This window comes from Misgurnus anguillicaudatus, chromosome 9 (assembly GCF_027580225.2).
Source record: "Misgurnus anguillicaudatus chromosome 9, ASM2758022v2, whole genome shotgun sequence".
Classification (NCBI taxonomy): Eukaryota; Metazoa; Chordata; class Actinopteri; order Cypriniformes; family Cobitidae; genus Misgurnus; species Misgurnus anguillicaudatus.
Window position 1 is genome coordinate 15767629 of NC_073345.2, and position 22322 is coordinate 15789950.

At 36.7% G+C, this 22322-nt stretch overlaps 2 protein-coding genes across 15 annotated transcripts in view; both read left to right on the forward strand.

The window, feature by feature from the left end:
- rap1gap2b (RAP1 GTPase activating protein 2b) overlaps nt 1-2520 on the forward strand; it is a 52315-nt gene extending 49795 nt beyond the window's left edge. For all 14 annotated transcript variants that reach the window (XM_055179659.2, XM_073871169.1, XM_073871168.1 and 11 more), the window contains 6 exons: nt 347-451; nt 528-645; nt 759-861; nt 949-1019; nt 1173-1210; nt 2039-2520. In XM_055179659.2, coding sequence (XP_055035634.2) covers nt 347-451; nt 528-645; nt 759-861; nt 949-1019; nt 1173-1181 — 406 coding nt within the window. In that variant the 3' untranslated portion in view covers nt 1182-1210; nt 2039-2520. The remainder of the gene's footprint in view (nt 1-346; nt 452-527; nt 646-758; nt 862-948; nt 1020-1172; nt 1211-2038) is intronic.
- A 3431-nt stretch (nt 2521-5951) lies between these two features.
- On the forward strand, nt 5952-21542 carry ncbp3 (nuclear cap binding subunit 3). Its single transcript, XM_055180515.2, has 13 exons — nt 5952-6250; nt 6743-6808; nt 6881-6986; nt 14241-14366; nt 14496-14627; nt 14785-14969; nt 15057-15171; nt 15382-15481; nt 19409-19518; nt 19599-19905; nt 20010-20203; nt 20297-20476; nt 20575-21542. The coding sequence occupies exons 1-13, from the start codon at nt 6074-6076 to the stop codon at nt 20868-20870; spliced, it is 2094 nt and encodes a 697-aa protein (XP_055036490.2). The 5' UTR covers nt 5952-6073; the 3' UTR covers nt 20871-21542.
- Nucleotides 21543-22322: the final 780 nt, after the last annotated feature.

Sequence of the window (22322 nt, forward strand, 5' to 3'; positions counted from 1 at the left end):
CTGTTTTTATCACCTCTCAAATATGTGTAGGTTTCATCAAAAACACTAATTTTTGAGCAAAAAGCTGGAGATAATTCCATTTTTGTGAAGGACTTTTGATAGCGATCGGATGCAGAGCGATCTTTAAAACATACACGGACATACAGCTGTTTGCCCTAGGGCAATACTTCCGTTTTTATAAGTACCTGGTAGATAATAGCGGTATTGCAGATTGACGAGATAACTCGTCAATGGCGGGGAAAGAGTTAAGCATTTTCAAGCTTAAAGAATTGCATAAATCAAAAAATCTTATTTTTTCACTATGTCAGTGTTAGTGTGGCACTTACATTTTTTTGGATGTTTTTAGTGTCCTGTGTGATCAGAGAAGTCTCGATAGCGGTCATCTCTCACAGGAAGTGAGGTCAGAGACATTGTCCAATCCTAGCTCTCCGGAGATCATAAGTAATGAGAGGTAAATTTCCAGCTTCGCCACTGATTGACACTTACTGAATGTGAGCTCTTAATGTCTTAATTCTTTCTCTTGTCAGATCTTCTGTCAAGCTGAAGGAGGGAGGTGGAAGGCCAGACATCTCTCGTTCCTCCTCCAGCACCAGCAGCTTCAGTAGTGCTGCAGGAGACCCAGAGATGCTGGAGGAGAGAGAACCTGTAAGTCCTTCTGTCTGTTTTCATATAAATATGCATGATTTAGTACTAGTTTTCACACATCCAGTGATGCTATAACAGTGTGCATGAATAATATCTGTGTCTGGTCTCTTCAGAGCTGCCTCCAGATGTCTCCCAGCCTCTCACCGGTATTTAGTTCTCTAAACACTGAGGGTCAAACTGCAGGAACGCCATTGATTATGTGCCGCAGTCCAACAGGTATCTAAGACGCAAAATGTGATTGCTCATGACAAAGTTGGTATTGAATTCGATATTTATAGCTTGCATTTCTCCCTACATACAAAGATTTCAGGAGCAAGCCCTCCGCCAGATCCAGTCTGAAGTTCCGCTTTGACCAGTTGAGCCAATCGGCTGCTGTAAGAATTTTATGTACCTTTCCCTCCTACATTCTTTAAATATTGGTGCTTTTTAATTCATCTGCTGTGATGTTTGTTGTGTATGCATATTTCATTGTGTTTTATGAGGAACCGTTGGCAAAAAATTTTTAACTTACAACTCTCATTGTACAGGGGCATTAACAAACCAAACATCAAAGGCCAGAATCATTGTGAGTACAATTCATTTTGGTGCAGGTGTTACATTTGAAGAGCTCAGATACAAAAGCTGCTTAACGCCACATCTGTCAAAAATGAGAAAATGGTATTAAAAACTACTTATGCTTTGCCGTATAATTAGAATTGTTGCAGAATTGGGCATCCCTGAATTTCTACCTACATAATTTGGAGTAAATTGATAAAAAAAAAAATTATTTTACAGAAAGCGTATATATTTAAAAAAGTTTTGGACCCACCGGCAGATCCACAGGGTTTAAGGTTAACCGAATGCTCTGAGCACGTATTCATCAAATACTTTCACTTCAAATCTGCTTAATACCAACATTCAGAAATACAGTTTTGTTGGCAGAATCTGTTTAAAGCCACCTCGAATCTGTTAAATGTTACACCTGGTATTAAGATGCATTTTGGTCGATCGGATCACAAGTGGACAAGAGACACGTGTGTTCGTTCACACCTGGTGTTTTTTTCATCTTTTGACCGCTTCTGTCCTGATTACTTTGAGGGGATGGCTTGTGTTGTTAATAAACATGTTGCATAATGTTATGTAAGGGTTTTATCGGATATTTCAGAGAAATTGATAAAAAATAACTTTCACATGCTTGCAAAATGAAATGGGGGGAGAGCAGCTGCGTTTGTTTTAGCAATGATTGCCTCAAGACAAGTTTTCTAGTTAAAACTTTAGTGATTTTCCAGCAGCTCATATATTTACACGAAAATATGCATCTGACCTCTTCATTTATATTACAATGTCATGATAAGTTGTTGTGACTTGTGTTAAATTTGATATATGTAACAACTGACACTGTACATTTAAACAGAAATCCAGAGGAACAGCACAGAAGATCAGACACTCCTGGCACTGAGAAGGAGAGAAATTAAAGAGAGACACATTACACAAACCTGTGCTCCCAATCTGAGAAAGCACATGAGCAAAAGCACACTGTTAACTCCTGCGTGTTTACAGCATCTGCAGATGTTCAGCTGGTACTGACTTGACACACAGTATATTGATCTTGCACATTCTGTGAAAGTCTTGCACTGTAAAAATACTCCAATATCTTTACATTTACATGGATTAGCAGTCATTCTCTAGATGTGGTCCAGAGAGCAATGAAATATAATTTAATGAATTAAGATTTGCACCTGAAACATTCCACATGTAATGCACAAAGTGGCCATTTGATGAAACTGACCACAGCTGAGATTTGCCTTTACATTTTAATTAACAAATCAATTTAAATGCACTGGCCAGTCTTTGTAAAAAGATTTATTAAGAAGAGATTGAGATGTTTAATATATATATATATATATATATATATATATATATATATATATATATATATATATATATATATATATATATATATATATATATATATATATATATATATATATATATATATATCAGGGGCGTAGCCAGTAATGGGCCAGGGCGGCACTGGCCCGCCCACTTAACTCCCTGGCCCGCCCAGGCAAGTTTCATCAAAATACACTTTTAGTTTATTTTTATTATTCAAATGTATTTAAGAAAATATATTAATATAAACCTGATTTATCTTTGACTGGTGTGTGTTTAATTTGCTTTCTAAATAAAATGGAATTGTTGAAGCAAGTTGTAGGAAGCCGCCGGAACGTAATTGGTTGCTTGGTTGCTAGGGGTTCTTCTGACAGGTAGACTCTGTGGGAAGCGGCGACGGCTGCCAGCCAGCTAACTTTGCTAACTGCGTTTTTTAGCTAATATTATTAACATTGCCACAATAATGGCTAAAGTTTCTTTAATGTGTTATTTAAAAACGCAAGTGTTGAGGAAGAAGATACGCCACTGCCTCCATCTGCCGAGTCCTACCAGCGCAGTTCTTCAGACTCATTAACCCACAAGAAGGCTAGTCAGGCGCTGGTGGTGCCGGTTGCCGCTTGCTCCCTGGCGGCAGTTCCAGTGCTCTCTCCCGGTCAGCCTGACACAGGTTTACCCGCCGATCTAACGGCAATTGATAAACCACCCTCACAACCCAATTTGAATCCATGACTCGATTACTCGCCTCAAAAACCTGTGCCTTTTGTTTTTTGAGACTCTTTGGAATATAATGAGATCATTTCTGTTTTCAACATTAAACCCAGGCGCTTGCATGCATCTTCTTTTGTAGAATGAAAACAACAAAGGTAGGCCTGTTGTTTAACTTGTTTCCTTATTTTTGCTCCTGAAGTGATCTAATAATGTGTGTTGTGTATAGATGTACGCCTTATAGGTTAACTTACATTGTTTAATTTAAATGAGTTGCGATGAGTTTATTTATTTCAGACCGTGCTCTGCTGAGAGTTTTCATTTTTTCAATTTTCTGTTACGTTTAGCCTACTTTATTTCAGGTGAACTGTTTTTTTCACAGCTGATTAGCCTGAATAAGACAGTTTATTGTCTATGCTGGCCTGGTTTGTTCAGCCTTTATTGAGCTCTGTGTTGGTTGAACATGTTTAGACAGTGTTTTATTATTTCCTTTGCCGAAAATTGCAAAGTAAAGGTGTCACTGCTTTGCAGTTTGTCTATTCTTTTTTTTCTACTCTAAGGTTTAATTATTATTCAAGTCATTTTATTCTAATATAAACTATAGGCCCACTCACTTTTGCCCCGGCCCGCCCAAAATACAATTTCTGCCTACGCCCCTGATATATATATATTATTAAAAACCTTATTTGGCTTCACTGGATAATTATGTGACTTATGTGTGTGTAAATATGAGAATCTGATCTATCACTCTTATCTGTATATATTTACTGTGTATAGTCATAGAAGATAAAAGAATCGCAGAAAATTAAACTTGAACAATTTGAACTTATATTGTCACAAATAAAGTTCAAACAGCTCAAATGTGAGACCTCGACATTTTGATTTTTAGTAAAAGTATTTTTTGTTGATTTATTTTTAAAATTGTTTAAGCAAATTATGAGCAGTGTTTATTTATTTTTTTCTGTTTGTACTGCTACATGTGTAAATGTTTCTGAATGCATTGTTGATTTTGGTAAATAAAATATTGTATTTTGCATTGCCGTTGTTATATAAAAGCCTCCATTCTGTTTGTGTAAGTTTCCCTAAAGACCAAATTAACTTTTCAGGTAGGCTAATGTTAATTGTAAAATAACAAATTTGATTTCAATCTTTGACATGATCTCAGACAATATTAAAGACATCAAGTTGTTTACAAAATGTTTTTATGATTTTATGTAGAAAACAGTAAATAACCAAAAATGATGGGTTTTCACAGACAGGGTCTGTAAACTTAGGAAAGTAAACCAAGGTTTTACTACAGTGACCAGTAGTTTAACTAGAGTATTTGTAGTAAAATAATAGTTGCACAAAATGGTAATCAATTCACCAAAGAAATTGGTAACTATACTTTTATTAAAATTAAACTATTTAATTTCAGCTTATATTTATAATCTTTATTTATGTTTAATCTATGTTAATATTTTAAATTATTGTTTATGCTTTCATATCAAAACAGTTCATTGGTCAGTGACAAAAACGGTTTGGCAAAATCACAAATCTTTTTAAAAAAAGGTTTATTTCAATGCACATAGTGTATTTATGTTGATTTTATGCAATAAAAAATTACATTTGCACCATTTTATGAAAGTTAAGACTGAATGTACCTGAAAATGTCAAATGGTGTAACCGCCAATTGGGCCAAAGAATGAGAAATATTAAATTTTTTATCCACCTTGTTGGCATGTAAGCGTAATCATCATCAAAAAATATATATATTTTAAAATATCATTTTATTAGTTATTTCTAAATGTATAATGCGTTTTTATAATGTCCTGACATATGCTGAAAACAGCTCTGTTTTCTAAATAATCTTTGACAAATTATGTAAAAATGTATGTACAAAAATCATATTACACTAAACTAGATTATATTATAAATATTATATATATATATATATATATATATATATATATATATATATATATATATATAAATATATATATATATAAATATATATATATATATATATATATATATATATATATATATATATATATATATATATATATATATATATAATATAAATATATTATATTTTATGCATTGTTGTTTCTTTAGTATTGGACTAGTTGTTTATGTAAGGAATAATTGACGACGGGCCATTGAATTACAAGAAAATAATGCACACCAAGGTGGTAATGCGGCACGACGCGAAGCGGAGTGCCGTTACACCGCAGGTGTGCATTATTTTCAAATAATTCAAAGGACCAGAGTCAATTATTCCACTTATACCACGGTTACCACAAACATTGCTCTGGTGCCTATTTTTAAGACATTTAACAAGTTAGGTGGGCGGTTTACAGAGAAATAATCAACACCCATAGAACATTTCTCAGCCAATCAGAATGCAGCATTCAACAGACCCGTGGTATAAATAACTTTAATGGAATGAATAAACAATGCTTTGTTATAAGGAAAGATATATTTTTATTAAAAAAAAAATTGCTAGTTACACCAATTGACATTATTGCAATTATCCCCCAAATATTCTTTCAAAATGAAATAAAAACAGAAATTTTAGACTTTGTCCTCAAAAAAAAAGGGAATGTATGCAAGTAATCTGCAAATTTATTTTGAAAATGTAACCCTTTTACATTAAATTGAACCATATGGACAAAAATAATAAACGTCATTGACCCTCATACATTTGATTTTACACATTTTATTTTAAAAGAGGGCGTGTCTGTCTGCATCCAGCAGCAACGGTCTTTCTCCTGCGCTAATCTCATGCTAGATGCTCGAGCGCAGTTAGCCGAGCTAGCTAGCGCGAGGCTCCATTGACCGCGAGTGTTGCTGTTAGCAGTAAGCGATCATGGCGGAGGTGCGCAACCTTCGCGTGTCAGTGAAGACCGAAAGCGCGTCCGATCGATCAGAGTCAGACTCTGAATCAGATTCGGATCAGGATGCCCGTGAAGCGGAGCCCATGGAGGTGGAGGAAGGAGAGCTGGAATCCATTCCCGTTCAGCGAAGTTTGAAAGAGCTGTTGCCGGTGAGTTAGCCCGTAGGCCTTTGTCAAACCACGGCCTCGCGTAGTTAATGGAAACCGGCCGCTGGTGATACCGATGCAGAGTGTAGTTCAGGGAGAGGTTGCGTCGCTTAACTTGCTAATTTTAGCTTACTTGAAAGGTGTGTGCAATGGTGAACTTTGGCTATGGCCATGGTGTGTGATTTGTTTACATGTTAGAGCAGGATATGGGTTAATGTAAATAATCAATCGGCTGCTTTGGGGCATCTTGTTTTTCAGGTAATGGGAAGCTCTGGCCCAAGTTTTCTGACACTAACTTAGTAGTTTATTTGGCGCATTGTTATTTCTTTAGTATTGGACTAGTTGTATATATAATTTTCTGAAGGATGCATGAATAAACAAAGCTTTGTTATAAGTAAAAAAAAAAAAGAATGACCGATTTGTAATCATTCCTGATTTCTTTACCGTACACATGGATTTCAGTATGAGTAACTAGAGACTGATGTGTCTCCACAGGACACCAGCCGACGGTATGAAAACAAGGCTGGCACTTTTATCACTGGAATCGATGTCACGTCTAAGGTGGGTAGTTGATCATGTGATTATACTGGAATAGCAGTGAACCTCTTGTTCACCACATTGGTCAATGTTTAGGAGGCCATCGAGAAAAAAGAGAAGCGAGCCAGAAGATTTCATTTTCGTGCGGAGGAGAATCCGACACAGAGGAATTTGGCATTGGACAGAGAGGTGATAAAGAAAGGTAAGAAGTCTTTCATAAATGTAGGGGAATGTAACTAAAAGGAAGGGATCACCTGAAAATGAAAATTCTTTCATAATTAACATTTATCCATTTGGCAGAAGCTTTCATCCAAAGTGACTGAGGGTGTATACATTTGATCAACATGTGTGTTTTTGGGTTCATACCCATGACCTTTTGAGCTGCTTGCACAATCCTCTACTACTACAGCAGCAGACTTGCCTTTCTGCCATCCCAGATGTATGTTTTATGTCATCAGTTAAACACAAGGTTTTTATTAAATTATCTGTCTCTTTTTTACATATAGACGGTTTCAGCTATAACAACATAAACAAACAGCTTTTGTGGAACAAACGTAACTTCCTGAAAGCCCGCAAAGAATCAGTTTAAAGAGTCCTTTTAAAGTAATTTATTAGGGATGCTCCAATCGATCGGCCGCCGATCGGTATCGGCCGATAATGGCATTAAATGACTCGATCGGTGCTCGCTAAATCTGCCGATCTCATAAACCGATCTTTCTGTTTACTTTTGTCATCAAATGGATCGTGAATGTGGCTGCAATTAAAGAAATTTTTTACGTAGCGCGAGCATTTTTACAACCCGTTGCTCATGTGCGGCGTGCAGATTTGTATGTCTCTCTTTGCCTTTACAGAGATATGCGTATTTTCTATGAGGACACGCTCCGGTCAACAGCGCGAGGCGTCTTCACATCCCCATCAAACAGCGTATACAACACATATCTATCACGGACAATTGCATCCTCATGCCAAAAGTTTCTTATTTGCATGCGTTTTAAAGTTTTGAGCGTTTAAACTTTTATTTTCCTCACAGCTTCTTGTCTGCGTTCAGCCGCCGCCCCCACACACACAGCAGCCTGTCATCAGTGCACGTGAACAGAGCGATCTCTCCCTCACGTCTTAAAGCTGCAGTAACCTAATTCATCTCTCAATAAAATCACTCTCTGCTCTTGACTAAAGAACTTTTATACTTCATACGAATGCGTGTATATTTAATTAATACAGTAAAGACTGTGAAGTGTTTTATTTTCAGTACTTTTAGGAGACATAAGTCTTTTTAAAGCCATATAAAATTTCTCTATGCAGAATAAATATTTGTTGTGCTTATTTATTTGAGTCTCTATTAAAACAAGAAAATACCTAATTACTGCAAGTAATATAACAAGGGCAACATCCGTGGTATTATTTTATCTAGAAAAAATTTAACAGTTACAGTCATCAAAGAGCTTGCATATCAGCTTTAAAAAAATCGGAATCGGTATCGGCCGATCACGAAGATTACAAATCGGTGATCGGTATCGGCTGCAAAAATCCTGATCGGAGCATCCCTATAATTTATGCCTGATACCAAGCAAAAATAAACAAGAAGTTGATTACCGTAGTTCAAATCATAGCTAAAGCGCTTTAAAAACTACACTGTGCTAATATTATTGTGTAAAATGTGTACTATATTATGTATACAATGTTATACAACAGTTCTTTCTGGTTCTCGAATCTGATTGGCTAAGAGGCGTGCAATATTCTACTGATAACGGCACAGGAACCGCTTCACCATTTTGTATCATTCCGCCACCTGCTGGTCATTTTAGTATTAGTGATACAGGCTCATCTCTGACTGGAAAAACTGCACGCACACACACAGACGCGCTGTTTTTAAACACTCTCCGTGTGTTTCATTAGTTCACTAGCTCATGAATCAGTGTGTAAATCCCAATCGGAAGTGATTATTCCGTCAAAGATCAGCGCTCTTGGATGTTACAATAACCTTAATGGGATTAATGTCTTGTCACATCATGTGGACGATTAACACATGGAAAGAGGAATTTAAACAATATTTTTTTTTCTAGAGTGATCTCTATCCTCAGAACGTGAAAACACTGTGGAACTGCAGGTAAGCACCGCAGCTGTTAAACATAACAAGCGAGTGCTCGTATCGCGTTAAAATTAAATGGGAAAGCAATAGTAACATTATATAAGTATAGTTTTATTAACTTTTACCTCGCGCCAAAACAATAACAACACAAAAGACACTAAATATGAATAAGAAACCAAGTAATAGTTTCATCATGACACCAAATACTGCTGATTTGATCTCATTTTTGACCATCAAATACAGACAGGGCCAACATGAGAGCCAGGGAATCCCTGTCAGAGATGTAGCCCAGAGAGGGCGGTGGTCAGCGGGGCGAGTGAACACTGACGTCCCCTCATGCTCTGGTTCTCATACGCACCGAATCTTACTAAGCAAACGTTCAAACAGGCGCTATCTTTACTAATCGACTGCAGATTTAAATATAATACAAATATATTCTCGACTGAACTAATCTTAACTCTTTCACCACCAGCGTTTTTTAAAAAAGTTGCCAGCCAGTGCCAGCGTTTTTCATGATTTTCACAAAAGATTAATGCCTTTCCAGAAAATGTTCTTCTTAAAATATATAAACATACAATATACCAAATGAAAGAATAGACCCTCTGCTTTCAAACAAAAAAACCCGTTTCATCTACTACTAACTTCAGTAGTTCCTTTTGTAACCAGCTTTTGAATATGGGTAGGTTTCTGCAAAAACACCACATTTTGAGCAAAAAGCAGAGATAATTCCATTTTTGTGACGGACTTTTAATAGAGATCCCATTCAGAGCGATCTTTAAAACAGACACGGACATGCAGCAGCTTGCCATAGGGCAATACTTCCGGTTTTAAAAAGTTGCGCCACCTGGTGGATAATAGCGGTATTGCGGAAAGACGGAAATACTTGTCATTGGCGGGGAAGCGTTTTCTCTTGATTGACGAGATATCTCGTCAATGGCGGGGTGAGTTAAAACTACACTTTGTGACCAAGAAATGGTAATATAAAGAAACGGCTACTCCGTCCATTGAGTTATTATGAGATTCAAAGCAACCGAAAGTGTTACCTGTCATTCTGGCCGCCCTCAAATCCGTGGCGGAAGAAAGTAGTTCCCAAACAAAGAGGCTTTTAAAATAACATTTTGAAGTAGGAGTGTGATATAGCTCTATATCATCACGGCTGTGATTGCCTCTTGTATGAGATTTGCACGGTATGATAATCGTCTCAGAAACTGTCGCGGTTTCACGGTTTGGCGGTATTAAACACTTATTATTATAATCATTAGCTACAATGACCCTTAAATTAATAAAAAACAGATAGGGGGTTTGGGTTGAACATATGGTTTATTATGTCAAACTTTTTTGGGAAAAAAACAACACTTTTGAAAAAAATAAACTTTGATTCTTAATTTTTTTTACTATTTTTAATTTTATTTATTTAAAAAAAAGAATAAAATACTTATTAAATTATCTCAGAGTTGCTCTGAATATATAAATTTGTTCACATCGTCATATAGTGAGTGAGTATAGTTTTTATTATATATCAACTATAATCAAGTATAATTTATTTACCTTTATTTAACCAGGAGGTCCCATTGAGATTCAGAATCTCTTTTACAAGAGAGACCTGGCCAAGGTAGCAGCCAAATCACAACAAATGCATACATAACATAACATAAACACCAAATTACATTTTCACACTATAAAAGTACAAAATATTTAAATATATAAATATATAAAACACAATGAGACTATTAAGAGAAACAAGAACATGTCTCCATCACAATACTCTTTATAGTAGTTTTTAAATTCATTTATGGACATAAGGGTTTCTAACTTTAGCTCTTTTTGCAGATTATTCCACTCCCAAGGTGCTAGATAAGAAAAAGCAGTTCTTCCCAATTCCGTTGCAACTCGTGGCACATTAAAAAGCAACCACTTTGATGAGCGTAGCTGGTAGGTACCAGAGCAGACAGAGAGAAGGTTACAAAGGTACAGTGGAAATTTGCCAAGTATAGCTTTATAAATAAAGATATACCAGTGCTGTTGTCTACGAATAATCAACTTAAATTGATCTAAATTGAACGAGTGGAGTAGTCTAGCAGTCAAGCCAAATTAAGTTGCGTGTGTGCAGTAGTGGAGGTGAGATCTGCTTTATTATTTTCCCCCCCAAAACCGTGTACAAGCAAATGTTAACGGTATGATAATCGTGAAAGTTAATATCATGGTATACTGCCATACCGGTATATACCGTTACAACCCTTCTCGAGCGATATTGCTTAATTAATTACAGATTGGCTGCCAAACCTCCCTTCAAATAGCAGTGATCCATGATCAATACCTTGTTGAATTTTTTTTATTTTCAATTAGGTATTTGTTCCAGAGTTCAGTCACTAGTCAGACCATTAAACAAACAGAGACTGGAAGTTAAGTTTCGCCCAGACATGTAACTGCGATGGCACATGCGTCAGAAGAAACCGTCTATACGATAGGGCTGTGCAATGTACCACAATACTGTGAATGTGAAAGATTTAATTGTAAAACTTCAAAAAGTAACACATGGTCAAAGTTTTAGGTCGATGTGGATAATGTAATCTGGCACATGGATGTTAGTTGGGATATGCATGCCTGTGCAACTGCGCAAGGTGGTCGTCATATTTATTTATTTATGCATTGTTAAAATATCTGTTTTTTGGCGACCCGCTTGGATCATCTTTTGAAAGCGACTTGTATCCAATATCAGCACTTACACAAAACTAGGGATGCTCCGATCAATGCCGATATCCACTACAAATACATGGCCGATCACTATTCTGAATCGGACAGACGATCTTATTCACAGCTATTTCATGTACTACGGCTTTTGATCAGTAAGTCCTTATCGATCTGAAATCAATGTTAGTTTGAGTCGTTTATAACTAGGGCTGTGCAAAAATACCGATACAGCTAACTATCGTGATAGTTAGCTGTATCAATAGTGTATAGATATTTCAATCTATACTATGGATATTTTTTAAAACCCGTCAAATCCCTCCGTGTGCTTCAAACGACATCCTCGGCCGCTGCTGTAGCTGTCACTGTGCAGTTGTCTGTTATATACGGCCATTCTGCAAATGTCTCAGAAGTTAGAGGGAGTAAGAAAATGGCAGAAAACTTAAAAACGCCTGCAGCTTTTCAAAGCTGAATGGCCCAAAAAAAAAAATAATAAAAAAACATTAACAAAAAAGCAACACATTTGTTTAGGTACTTGTTTATCTTTTTTTACTATTGCTCACTAGAGAAAAACTGAGATTCTTTTTTTTACCTTGAATGCCATTGCTTAAATTAATTTTTTATATTTTGAGATATTTCATATTTTGCTTATGTTTAATATATCTAATGTTTAATATATCTACTGTTCCTATGTTCATTTATTAGTGTGTGTTATGATTAGAATGTTGTCCCGTTTTTAAAATAAAGCACAACAATGAGATTTGAAAGTGTTTCTCCCTTTTCAGGAAAAGTATCGAAAAAATATCGGAATCTGATTTCTTGACATGGTATCGGTATCGAAACAATAATTTTGTTATTGTGACAACACTATCGTCCGATAGATCGGAGCATCCCTACACAAAACACTTGCCTAATAATTCAAAGTACGCATGATGGGCCTTTTTATAAAAACAAGCGCATGACAAAACGTACTGTTGTTTCCACACAAGACTTGGCATTTATGAATATGGACGGAAGCGGTGGTAACAATCAAATCTCATGTCATGTTTCACCTTGTATATGCAAGTTTTAAGTTAGCATTAAGATGCATGTTTTACCCAATTTAATATCCTATTTTAAAAGAGATAACGGGAGAAAATAAGTTTAACAAATAGAAAATAAGATTTCTGCTTAATTTTCACCACAGAAAAAATGCTTTAGTATTTACTACAATAAAACGTATAGCAATTACTGTAGTTTACACTTTAAGGCTTAAAGGGATAGTTCAACCCAAAAATGAAAACTCATCATTTACTCACTCTCATGTTGTTACAAACCTGTATAAATTTCTTTGTTCTAATGAACAAAAAGGAAGATATTTTGAGGAATATTTGTAACCAAACAGTTCATGAGCACCATTCACTTCCAAAGTAGGAAAAAATAATACTATGGAAATGAATGGGGCTCAAAAATGGTTTGACTAAGAACATTCCTCATAATATCTTCCTTCGGGTTAATCAGAACAAAGGAATTTATACAGGTTTGTATCAACATGAGAGTAAATGACAATTTTCATTTTTCATTGTAACACAATTTTCATTTTTGAATGAATAGCTGCATAGTTTTAGACGAAAAATGTGAAGCAATGGGCATATGTGCTTGGCCATTTCGGTGGGTGCTCGAGTCGAGCCCCAGAATACCCACGGGATCGGCACCTATGTGCGTGTTTTTTGTTTGTTTTTTGTAGCACTTTCATCCGTAAACAACACACAGTTCAATTGAGGAACTTTTTGGGGTTGTAATGTTGCCAGCCATGCTAAACACTTGAAGACATCTTGCTGGGCGAGATTTTATTTTATATTTTTCATAGTTTGTGACATGCATACAACCGCGTGTCGCACTTCACCACCACAAGTAGCACTTCACCACCGCGGTGTTGCAGTGGTTATGACAACTGTCACAGCCCTAGAGACTGCATTAATTTCTGCAAGAGTTGGCATTTATGAAAGAGAGAGTTTGTTTTACAGTCAATCTAAAGAGAAAGAAACACATTTTATGTTATTTGTCATTAATGTACTAATTCAACTTACACCGTTATGTGCAAAACCTCCAACAAAATTCACATAAACAGTTTTTTTATTTATTTATGTTCTTATGCATTTATGCAGAATATTTCATCAAAATTTATTAAACTACACAGATTTAAAATATTGAATTGTGTACAATTATATATAAGTCTAAAACCGATAATATCTAAATAAAATTTATAATATGGCAACACATTGATAGCTTCAAACCTCTTTGGTTTTGGCGTGTCTCGTGATTAATTGTCATGCATTATGTTGTATGTTATTAATGTGCCACCATATTTGAATTACCAGCGTTGATCTGTATGTTTACATTAATGCTCAACTTATTATTATTATTGTTATTATTATAAATTATTAATTGCTATATAAGCTTAATAATATGTATTAACCGTTTCTCTCACAAACAATCGTATTGTTTTACTTAAGAAGACACATAGATTGGATAGATCTGAAATAGCATGAGGGTAAATTATAAAAGAATTTTCATATTTGGGTGAAATATTTATTTAAACAGATCTAGTAACACATCCTAGGCTCGTGAATTTGTTTACTGTAGTGTTCAAATTGACCCATCCCTTCCACTTTCGATGACCATGTATTTTCTATTTAGCTATTCCAAAGGTGCGTTTGGAAGCCCTACACATGAGCGGGGTAGATGACATGAGTACTCAGTCTATTTTTAGCTACTTCAAAGAGTATCCACCGGCCCACATCGAGTGGATAGATGACACTTCCTGTAAGTACTACAGACTCACTGAAACGAGCGTAATGATATCGATGATGTCAAGCTATTATACAAATCTCAAACGTAAATTTAGTTTTAGTCCTGGCTGTGGTGCTTATAGTCAAATCGCTCTGTTTCCAGGCAATGTGGTGTGGTTGGATGACATCTCTTCAACCAGAGCTCTCATTAACCTGAGTCGAATGCCTGACAAAGAAGAAGTGACAGATGCAGACAGCACTAAACCCTCTGATCTTCCAGTCCAACCTCCGAAAGGTTTGTCTTGTCATTATTTGTGTCCGGGGATTTAATGCGGTCACCTTGAATGCGGTCACGATCATCTTTATATGATGGTGCGTTTTTGCCTTTTGTTCAGCCGTGTACCATATAAGTATCTTGTGTGGTAAAGCATGCTGATCATTTGTTTCCCCAGACCGACGAAATCGTGGATCATCTGATGATGATGATGAGGAGGAGGAGGAGGAGGAAGAAGAAGGTGAGGTTGATGATGATGATAAAGTGGTGAAAGGAGATAAGAGCAAAAGCAGTGATGGCAGTGAAGGTAAAGCTAGTGACATTGAGGAGGAGACGGAGAAGAAGACACAGGAAACCTCAGAGGTACATGGGATGGTCAAATCTTTTTTGTTATTGACAGTATTTATATTTACATACATTATATTTATAACATTTGTATTCCTTGTTTAGATCCAGACAGATCTGGTGTCCCAGACGGAGCGGGAATCTCTTCTTCGGAATGATCCGAGACCCACGATCAACCCGTTTAAAGGGAACAAACTGTTCTTGCGGTTTGCCACTCAGGGTGAGAAACGGCCAAAAGTTGGACCTGTTGATAATTTGCTACATAATGTATTTGAGAATGAGAGTTATGTAGTGTTAAGTCATTGGCGAAACGGGGAGAGATTTTTGAAGGGTCTTTCGTTACTACATGCTCCTGAAGAATATACTGTTGAATAACATGTAAAGGACAAATTTTGCATGTTGTGACCGTTGATCGTTGTTTTTACGGCAGATGACAGAAAAGAGCTGGGTGCGGCCAGGAGAAGTCGATACTACATGAAATATGGGAACCCAAATTATGGAGGAATGAGAGGCATTTTAAGTAACTCTTGGTAAGAAAATCTTGAGTTCGTTTGCACAGAAGGAAAGAAACGTAACTATAATTGTGTTCTTTAGTATTGTCCCAACCCGCTCGGGGCATCCCTACCATTTTGTGAAAAGAATGGCACAGTGAGAGGCATTTTCTAAATTGTCACAGGCCCATAGATGGGCCCAAGTTGTTATTAGTACAGATTTATAATACTAATACTCTATTTTAAACCTAAATAATCTTGACAATAATATTTCTGGATAGCTCTAAGAATTAGGGATGCACCGATACCACTTTTTAATGATCGAGTACGAGAACAGAGATTTTTTTCCCTGGTACTCGCCGATACCGATGCTTATTGTACTGAGGTTATTTTATGTGGCAATTTTCTAAGAACAACACAACGAGACTAATGAACATATCAGCATCTTTATTTTTAACAGCTTCAACTATTATTATCACAAATTACAAATTATTATCACAAATTTTCAAAGCCAAAATTTCACAGTGTCCAATAACCCCCTAAGGGCAAAACCAAGGACATAATGCATGTCATTTTTAATTGCCTGTCACAAAGTTGTCAGTGTTAAAGAAATCCCAGACAACAAGACAATCAAAAAAGTACCTCACGTGAGGTATCGGTTTTTGGTATTTTTATGAGTACAAGTACATGAGTTTGGTATCAGGCCCGTAACCGATAGTGTTATCCATGTCGGTGCATCACTACTAAGAATGTATTTTGATATTTCATCACCATTGTGGGAAAAGAATGACGTAGTAGTGAGAGTCATTTTCTAAAATGTCACAGGCCCACAGATTTGTTTTATTACATATTTATAACACTGATATTTTAGTCTTAAAGTCTTGACAAGCGATATATTGTTGAAAAGCTCTAAGGGCCAGATTTACCAAACGGGGCAAATTAGCACGAGAGCGCAATTCCAAAAAAAGTGTCGTTGGGAGTGATTATTTACTTAAAAGGCGCAAATTAAATAACACAGGCGCAGCAGCTGATTTCTATAATGACCAATTCAATCTACTAAGAGCAGCGCAAATTAGTTCTCAATCTACTAAGAGCAGCGCAAATTAGTTCAGGGTCGCAAATAAGCAAAGCTGGTGCTCCTGCAGGTGATCTACTAACGTCCGATGCGAGGAGTTCAGCGCCACGGAAATCTCAGCTGAAAATTCGGGATGAAATCCCAGCTAACTAAACCACAGTACACTTTAAAGAACCGGAGGACAAAAAATGTAGGTTTACAAGTTTTGAAACACCTGCTATTGTGTAAATTATCCTAGTGGTGACTCTTTTATTTTCTCCAGCAAATAAAAATAACAAGGTTTGGCAAACAATATTTTTGAATAATATGTTCATCTGGATTTCCATTTAAACTGATACATGTTAAAAAAAATCATCTGCCTTGTACCACAAGCTCTCTGATGTCTCTCTTATCAGCAACATTTGTAGCCATTTCAAGCGCAAATTGATTTAAGACATTAGTAAAGTGCGTCGGTGAATCATTTAAATAATCTCCTCCCATAAATTTTGCGTCTGAAAGGAAAACTCCTAGAAATGCATATGCAATAAGGTAAGTCGCAAAAAACCTAGACCCCACCTTATCCACTGCGCATGTTATTTAACTCCAAAATGATGAGCAAGCTGTTAGTAAATCTGGCCCAAAGAATGTAGTTTTCATATTTCAAGGCCATCTGATGGCAGTGAACAGTAATTATGTAGTGAGTGACAGTCATTTTGTGGTCACTGACCACATAGGAATGCATATTAAAGGACAAGTTCGGTATTTTACACTTAAAGCCCTGTTTTCAGATTGTTTATGATGAAATGGAACAGTTTTGACTGAAATTTCGACATATACGGCTGCCCCGAGAATTTTCGGGTGTTTGTGTTTCACCTCCCACCTCTACAATGGGTTTAATGGTGCACTGGAACAATCCTTCCTAAAATGTATTAAACTTTCGTTTACAAAGACGTGAAACTCACAGAGTGGTCAGGGGTGTTCACGGATATGCTCACACAAAAATCGCTGCAAAATACGCATTCCAACAGGTTTTATCGTAGTTTTGCCAACTCCATTGACTTGTATTAGATGTGCTGTGAGGTACGATATTACTCCGCGCCGGGAACTTTCTTTGTATTCTTGCAATTGGCAAAGGCGGATTATCGCCACCAACTGGGCTGGAGTGTCTATTATTCAAGCTCTCAACGGAAGAATGTACGGCTGTGAGGCGTTTGGAAAAATAGGTCCACAAGTTAACAACGAATGCTAAAACACCTGTTGGAAAGCAACTTTTGCAGCGATTTTCGTGAAACTCGCTGAGTTTCACGTCTTTGTAAACAAAAGTTTAATGCATTTTAGAAAGGATTGTTCCAGTGCACCTATAAACCCATTGTAGAGGTGGGAGGTGAAACACAAACACCCGAAAATTTTCGGGGCAGACGCATAATTCGAAATTTCAGTCAAAACTATTCTATTTCACCATAAACAATCTGAAAACAGGGCTTTAAGTGTAAAATACCGAACTTGTCCTTTAATTATTATATATTCCTAACACTAATATCCTATTATAAATCTACAAAAATCTTGACAAACTATATATCATTATCTATATATTTCATGTTGGAAAGCTCTAAGAGTGTAGTTTTAGCAAGAGTAATATTGTGGTGACAGTAATTTATTTATTTGTGACAAGAGTATGCAGCAATCTAATGACATCTAGTGGTCTTTGTTGATAAAACCACTAAAAGTGTGACACAAACCGAATTTTTTTGTGATTTAAATCAAAACCAGTTTATTTTTTTAGCTTTCTACTGTAAAACAATTTCATTTATATAATTTTATATACAAAATAAATAGTTAATTGCATTATTTTTATTTATTAAAATACATTTAAATGCTATAATAATTGTAAAAAAAATTATATTTTCACCTCAGATACTTTAATGAAAAACCTCAAAGTGTCTTCTTTAAAAAGAGACAAAAAATATGTTTCTAGACTAAAGCATGCCAGAGTTATATTAATTTGAACCCCCCCCCCCATTTAGAAAAAGGGCTGTGCCAGTTAAGGGGTTAAGTAACAGTATCCACTTTAAATTCTGGGTGCAAAGGTTGCTTTGAGTTTTAGTTGTCAATAATAAACCCCTCACTAATTATTTTATTAAAATTAAACATTTTTTGACCAATAGTGAACTCTGTCAATCTCATTTACCATATGTTGTGTACTGTATGTGGCGAGTGTGCCCCATATTATCACTCTTCATATATGCAACCAAAGATTTTAATAATAGAGCACAAAATTCTTTACAAGAAAAAATTCTCATAAATCTAGTTACTTATTTTTGCTACCAAAATGCACCACATTGATGTACCTTTTGGTCCATGTTGTGTTTTTTTAGCGGCATCTAGTAGTGAGATTGTGAATTGCAACCATCAGCTTAGTCCACAGCTTACCCCTTAATTTTGAAACACAAGCTACAGTAGCTGCCACAGGACAAACATGTCGTCGTCTGAGACAACATAGTGACAAAACATGCTCTGTAGTTTGTCTGTTTAGGGCTACTGTAGAAACATGACGCCGACTTGCATGTACGGAGACCTGCGGTGTGAGTAGATAAAAAACGGCTTATTCTAAGATAATAAAAACAATACAGTTCATTATGTAAGGTCTTCATACACCACAGATAATGTAGTTATGAATATTATATTTTTTAAAAATCTATGATTTAAATACGTTAAATACAAAATATCAAACCAAGATGCATCTGCAAACAAAAATTTCATAGTGTTTGGCCAATAAAGGGTCAAAAATTTGACAAAATATGTGCTTTTATTTAACAAATCTAATAAATGTATTCTAAAATGTTTTGGAATTAAATATGTATGTCTGTCTTATTTGTGTGAAAGTTCAACATTTCTGTTCAAATTGTGTACAGGAAACGGAGATATCACACACGGAGAATCCAGCGTGACATCCTGAAGACCAAGAAGCCTCTCATTGGAGACAGCATGGGACACACGCCACCCTACACACATCGACACTCGGGTAAAACAAACTCCTAAATTAGAAACGACCTCTTAAAACAACAGTTTCAATGTATTGACATCTGTATTCTGGCTTCGTAGCTGACCTGGTGAATCTGCCAGAGGAGCCAATAGAGGAAGAGGAAGAAGAGGAGGAGGATGGAGACGAAGACATGGATGCTGATGACAGAGTGGTGGAGTACAAAGATCGTGGAGACAGGGAACGGGGTGTGCGCCACGGGGAAGGTGGTGTGCGTAGTCGTTTGGGTGGAAAGTCGCCTGCATCCTCGGATTCAGATGAGATGGACTATGACCTGGAACTGAAAATGATCTCGACGCCCTCGCCCAAGAAGAGCAAGAAGATGACCATGTACGCCGACGAGGTAGAAACCAACCTTCGAAGTCTTCGGTGAGTGTACCTTCAGTTGTAGGACCTTCTGTGTGAAAAGCTTGGAGGCAAAGACTTGATTTACTTTTGCAAAATGATTCATCATGCCCCTTTCACTTTCCTAGAAACTCCATATGTAGTGACACAAGTAGCAGTGTTAAGAGTCGCATTGGTGGTGGTGGTGGAGGAGGCGGCGGCAGCAGCAGCAGCAAACCTATACCAGAAAAAGTCACAGATGTGAGGCAGTTACTGGAGGAAAAGAGGCAGGGAGTTTCTCAACCGAGATCACGCCCTCCGGTGGTTTCTAGTGGAAAGACGGGTCAGACTCCTAGCTTTTATTTATTCACAACACTTCCTTTTAAAACAACAGGAACACGTTTGCTGAGACAACTGTCTATCATTCTCTCCACAGATGTAAGACAGAGATTAGGGAAGAGGGCACACTCTCCAGAAAGATGCCGCTCTGTCTCTCCTGTTATTTCTAGAAACGTCTCTAGGAGAGAGCCCTTGACTGACGTGCGCAGCAGACTCGGTGTGGCTAAACAGGAGGGGCGTAACCTCTTCTCAGAACCCTCAAAAGATAAGAAATCGGGTATGTTAAAGTAAAAGCAGAGCTTTAGTGGAAGCTGAAACTGCTCATGACTTTATAGTCTTTATAGTTTTTTATACTTACAAGATTTGTAATTCCAGGAGGCTTGTGGAGCCGCCTAGGCCCATCTCACAAGGAAAGTGTTGGCGACCATAAGGTGTCTTCTCCGCCGTCTTCTTCAAGAGGAATACGACGACGAGATCATGAAGAATCGGATGGGGCCGATGAAGACGATAATGAAGAGGATGACTCTCAGCTGCAGAAGGTGTGGGGAGCAATGATCAAGCAGAAAGAACAGCAATCCAACAAGATGAAGAAGAGCAGGCTGGACAATCTGCCATCGCTGCAGATCGAGATCAGTCGAGACAGCAGTAACGGTTCAGACAGTGACTCTTGAAGAGGTGGAGATGGTGTCAGTGATGGAGGAATGACATTTGAGACAAAGAGCTGGAGAATATCTATTTGACCGGGCTAAGAGACCCTGACGTGTATATTAAATACATTCCTGCACTCCTGCTTTTTTCCCTTCTACAGACTTTGCGGATGTTTTGGTTGTGTTTTCTCTAGGAGTCGGACTGACTCGGAGAGAGCTGTTAGAATGAAATGTAAATGATATTTTTTTCCCCATTTCAAAAAATGTGTTTTTCTTCAAAAGAAAATGAATTGGTTGTTGTATTTAACACAATGAGGGCCCATTTTAAATATATGGTGATGCATTATGTTGATAAAAACAGTCCTGTGAGCTGAAAAGCAATCATTAGCAATACAGTTTGGAGTGTCATTGATAAGTTAATGAATGGCTGGCATTCATGTAACAAATGACTGTTCTATCGCTGTGGATTTAATGTGATCTGACAATTTTATCTGGTGCAAGCCATATTTTTTTTTGAATTTGAATGGATCTATGATTTATTGTAAGCAGTCCTATTAGAAAGGCACACACTGTAGCCAATCTAATGACCATTTTCCCCACAAGTATGGTCTATATTCCCTAAATAATTATTTGGTGAAACATACAGGACTTCATGCGGAAAAGCATTGTGTGTTAAATAAAAAATAATTTTTTTTACGTTGGCTCTCATAATATTTATACATTAGATATTTGATTTCAAATATAGGATATTTATTTGTAAGAAACACTATTTTGTAATTTCTAATTACTAGTCTTTTCCGTTAGATGTCACCCTTTTTTTTGCCTTGCACAATGTTACCAAGGAGCGAGAGGCAAGCCTGTCATTCATTCATTCAGTCTATATTCTAATATTTGATAATATAATATAATATTCTATATAATCTACATACATTGAGTTGAACCGAGAATCGGAATCGAAAATCGGATCGTGAATCGAAATCGAATCGATCTGGAACATCTGAATCGATACCCAGCCCTAGTTAATAGTTAAAGGGGACATTTCACAAGACTTTTTTAAGATGTCAAATAAATCTTTGGTGTCCCCATAATATTTATGTGAAGTTCTAGCTCAAAATACCATATAGATATTTAATTATAGCATGTTAAAATTCCCACTTCGTAGGTGTGAGCAAAAATGTGGCATTTTGGGTGTGTCCTTTTAAATGCAAATGAGCTGATCTCTGCACTAAATTGTAGTGTGGTGATTGGATAGTGCGGATTTAAGGACGGTATTATCCCCTTCTGACATCACAAGGGGAGCATAATTTCAATTACCTATTTTCTCCACACGCTTGCAGATAATGATTTACCAAAGCTAAGTTACTGGGTCGATCTTTTTCACCTTTTCTAGGTTGATAGAAGCCCTGGGGACCAGTTTTAGCACTTAAACATGGAAAAGGAACGATTTTCAGATGTCCCCTTTAAACCATGGTTACT

Excerpts from the sequence above, each read along its gene's own strand:
- ncbp3 (XM_055180515.2), top strand. The coding sequence starts at position 6,074 with ATGGCGGAGGTGCGCAACCTTCGCGTGTCAGTGAAGACCGAAAGCGCG. Across the intron at positions 6,251-6,742 it reads GTTTGAAAGAGCTGTTGCCG|GACACCAGCCGACGGTATGA; the intron begins GTGAGTTAGCCC and ends GTGTCTCCACAG. Across the intron at positions 14,970-15,056 it reads AGACACAGGAAACCTCAGAG|ATCCAGACAGATCTGGTGTC; the intron begins GTACATGGGATG and ends TTCCTTGTTTAG.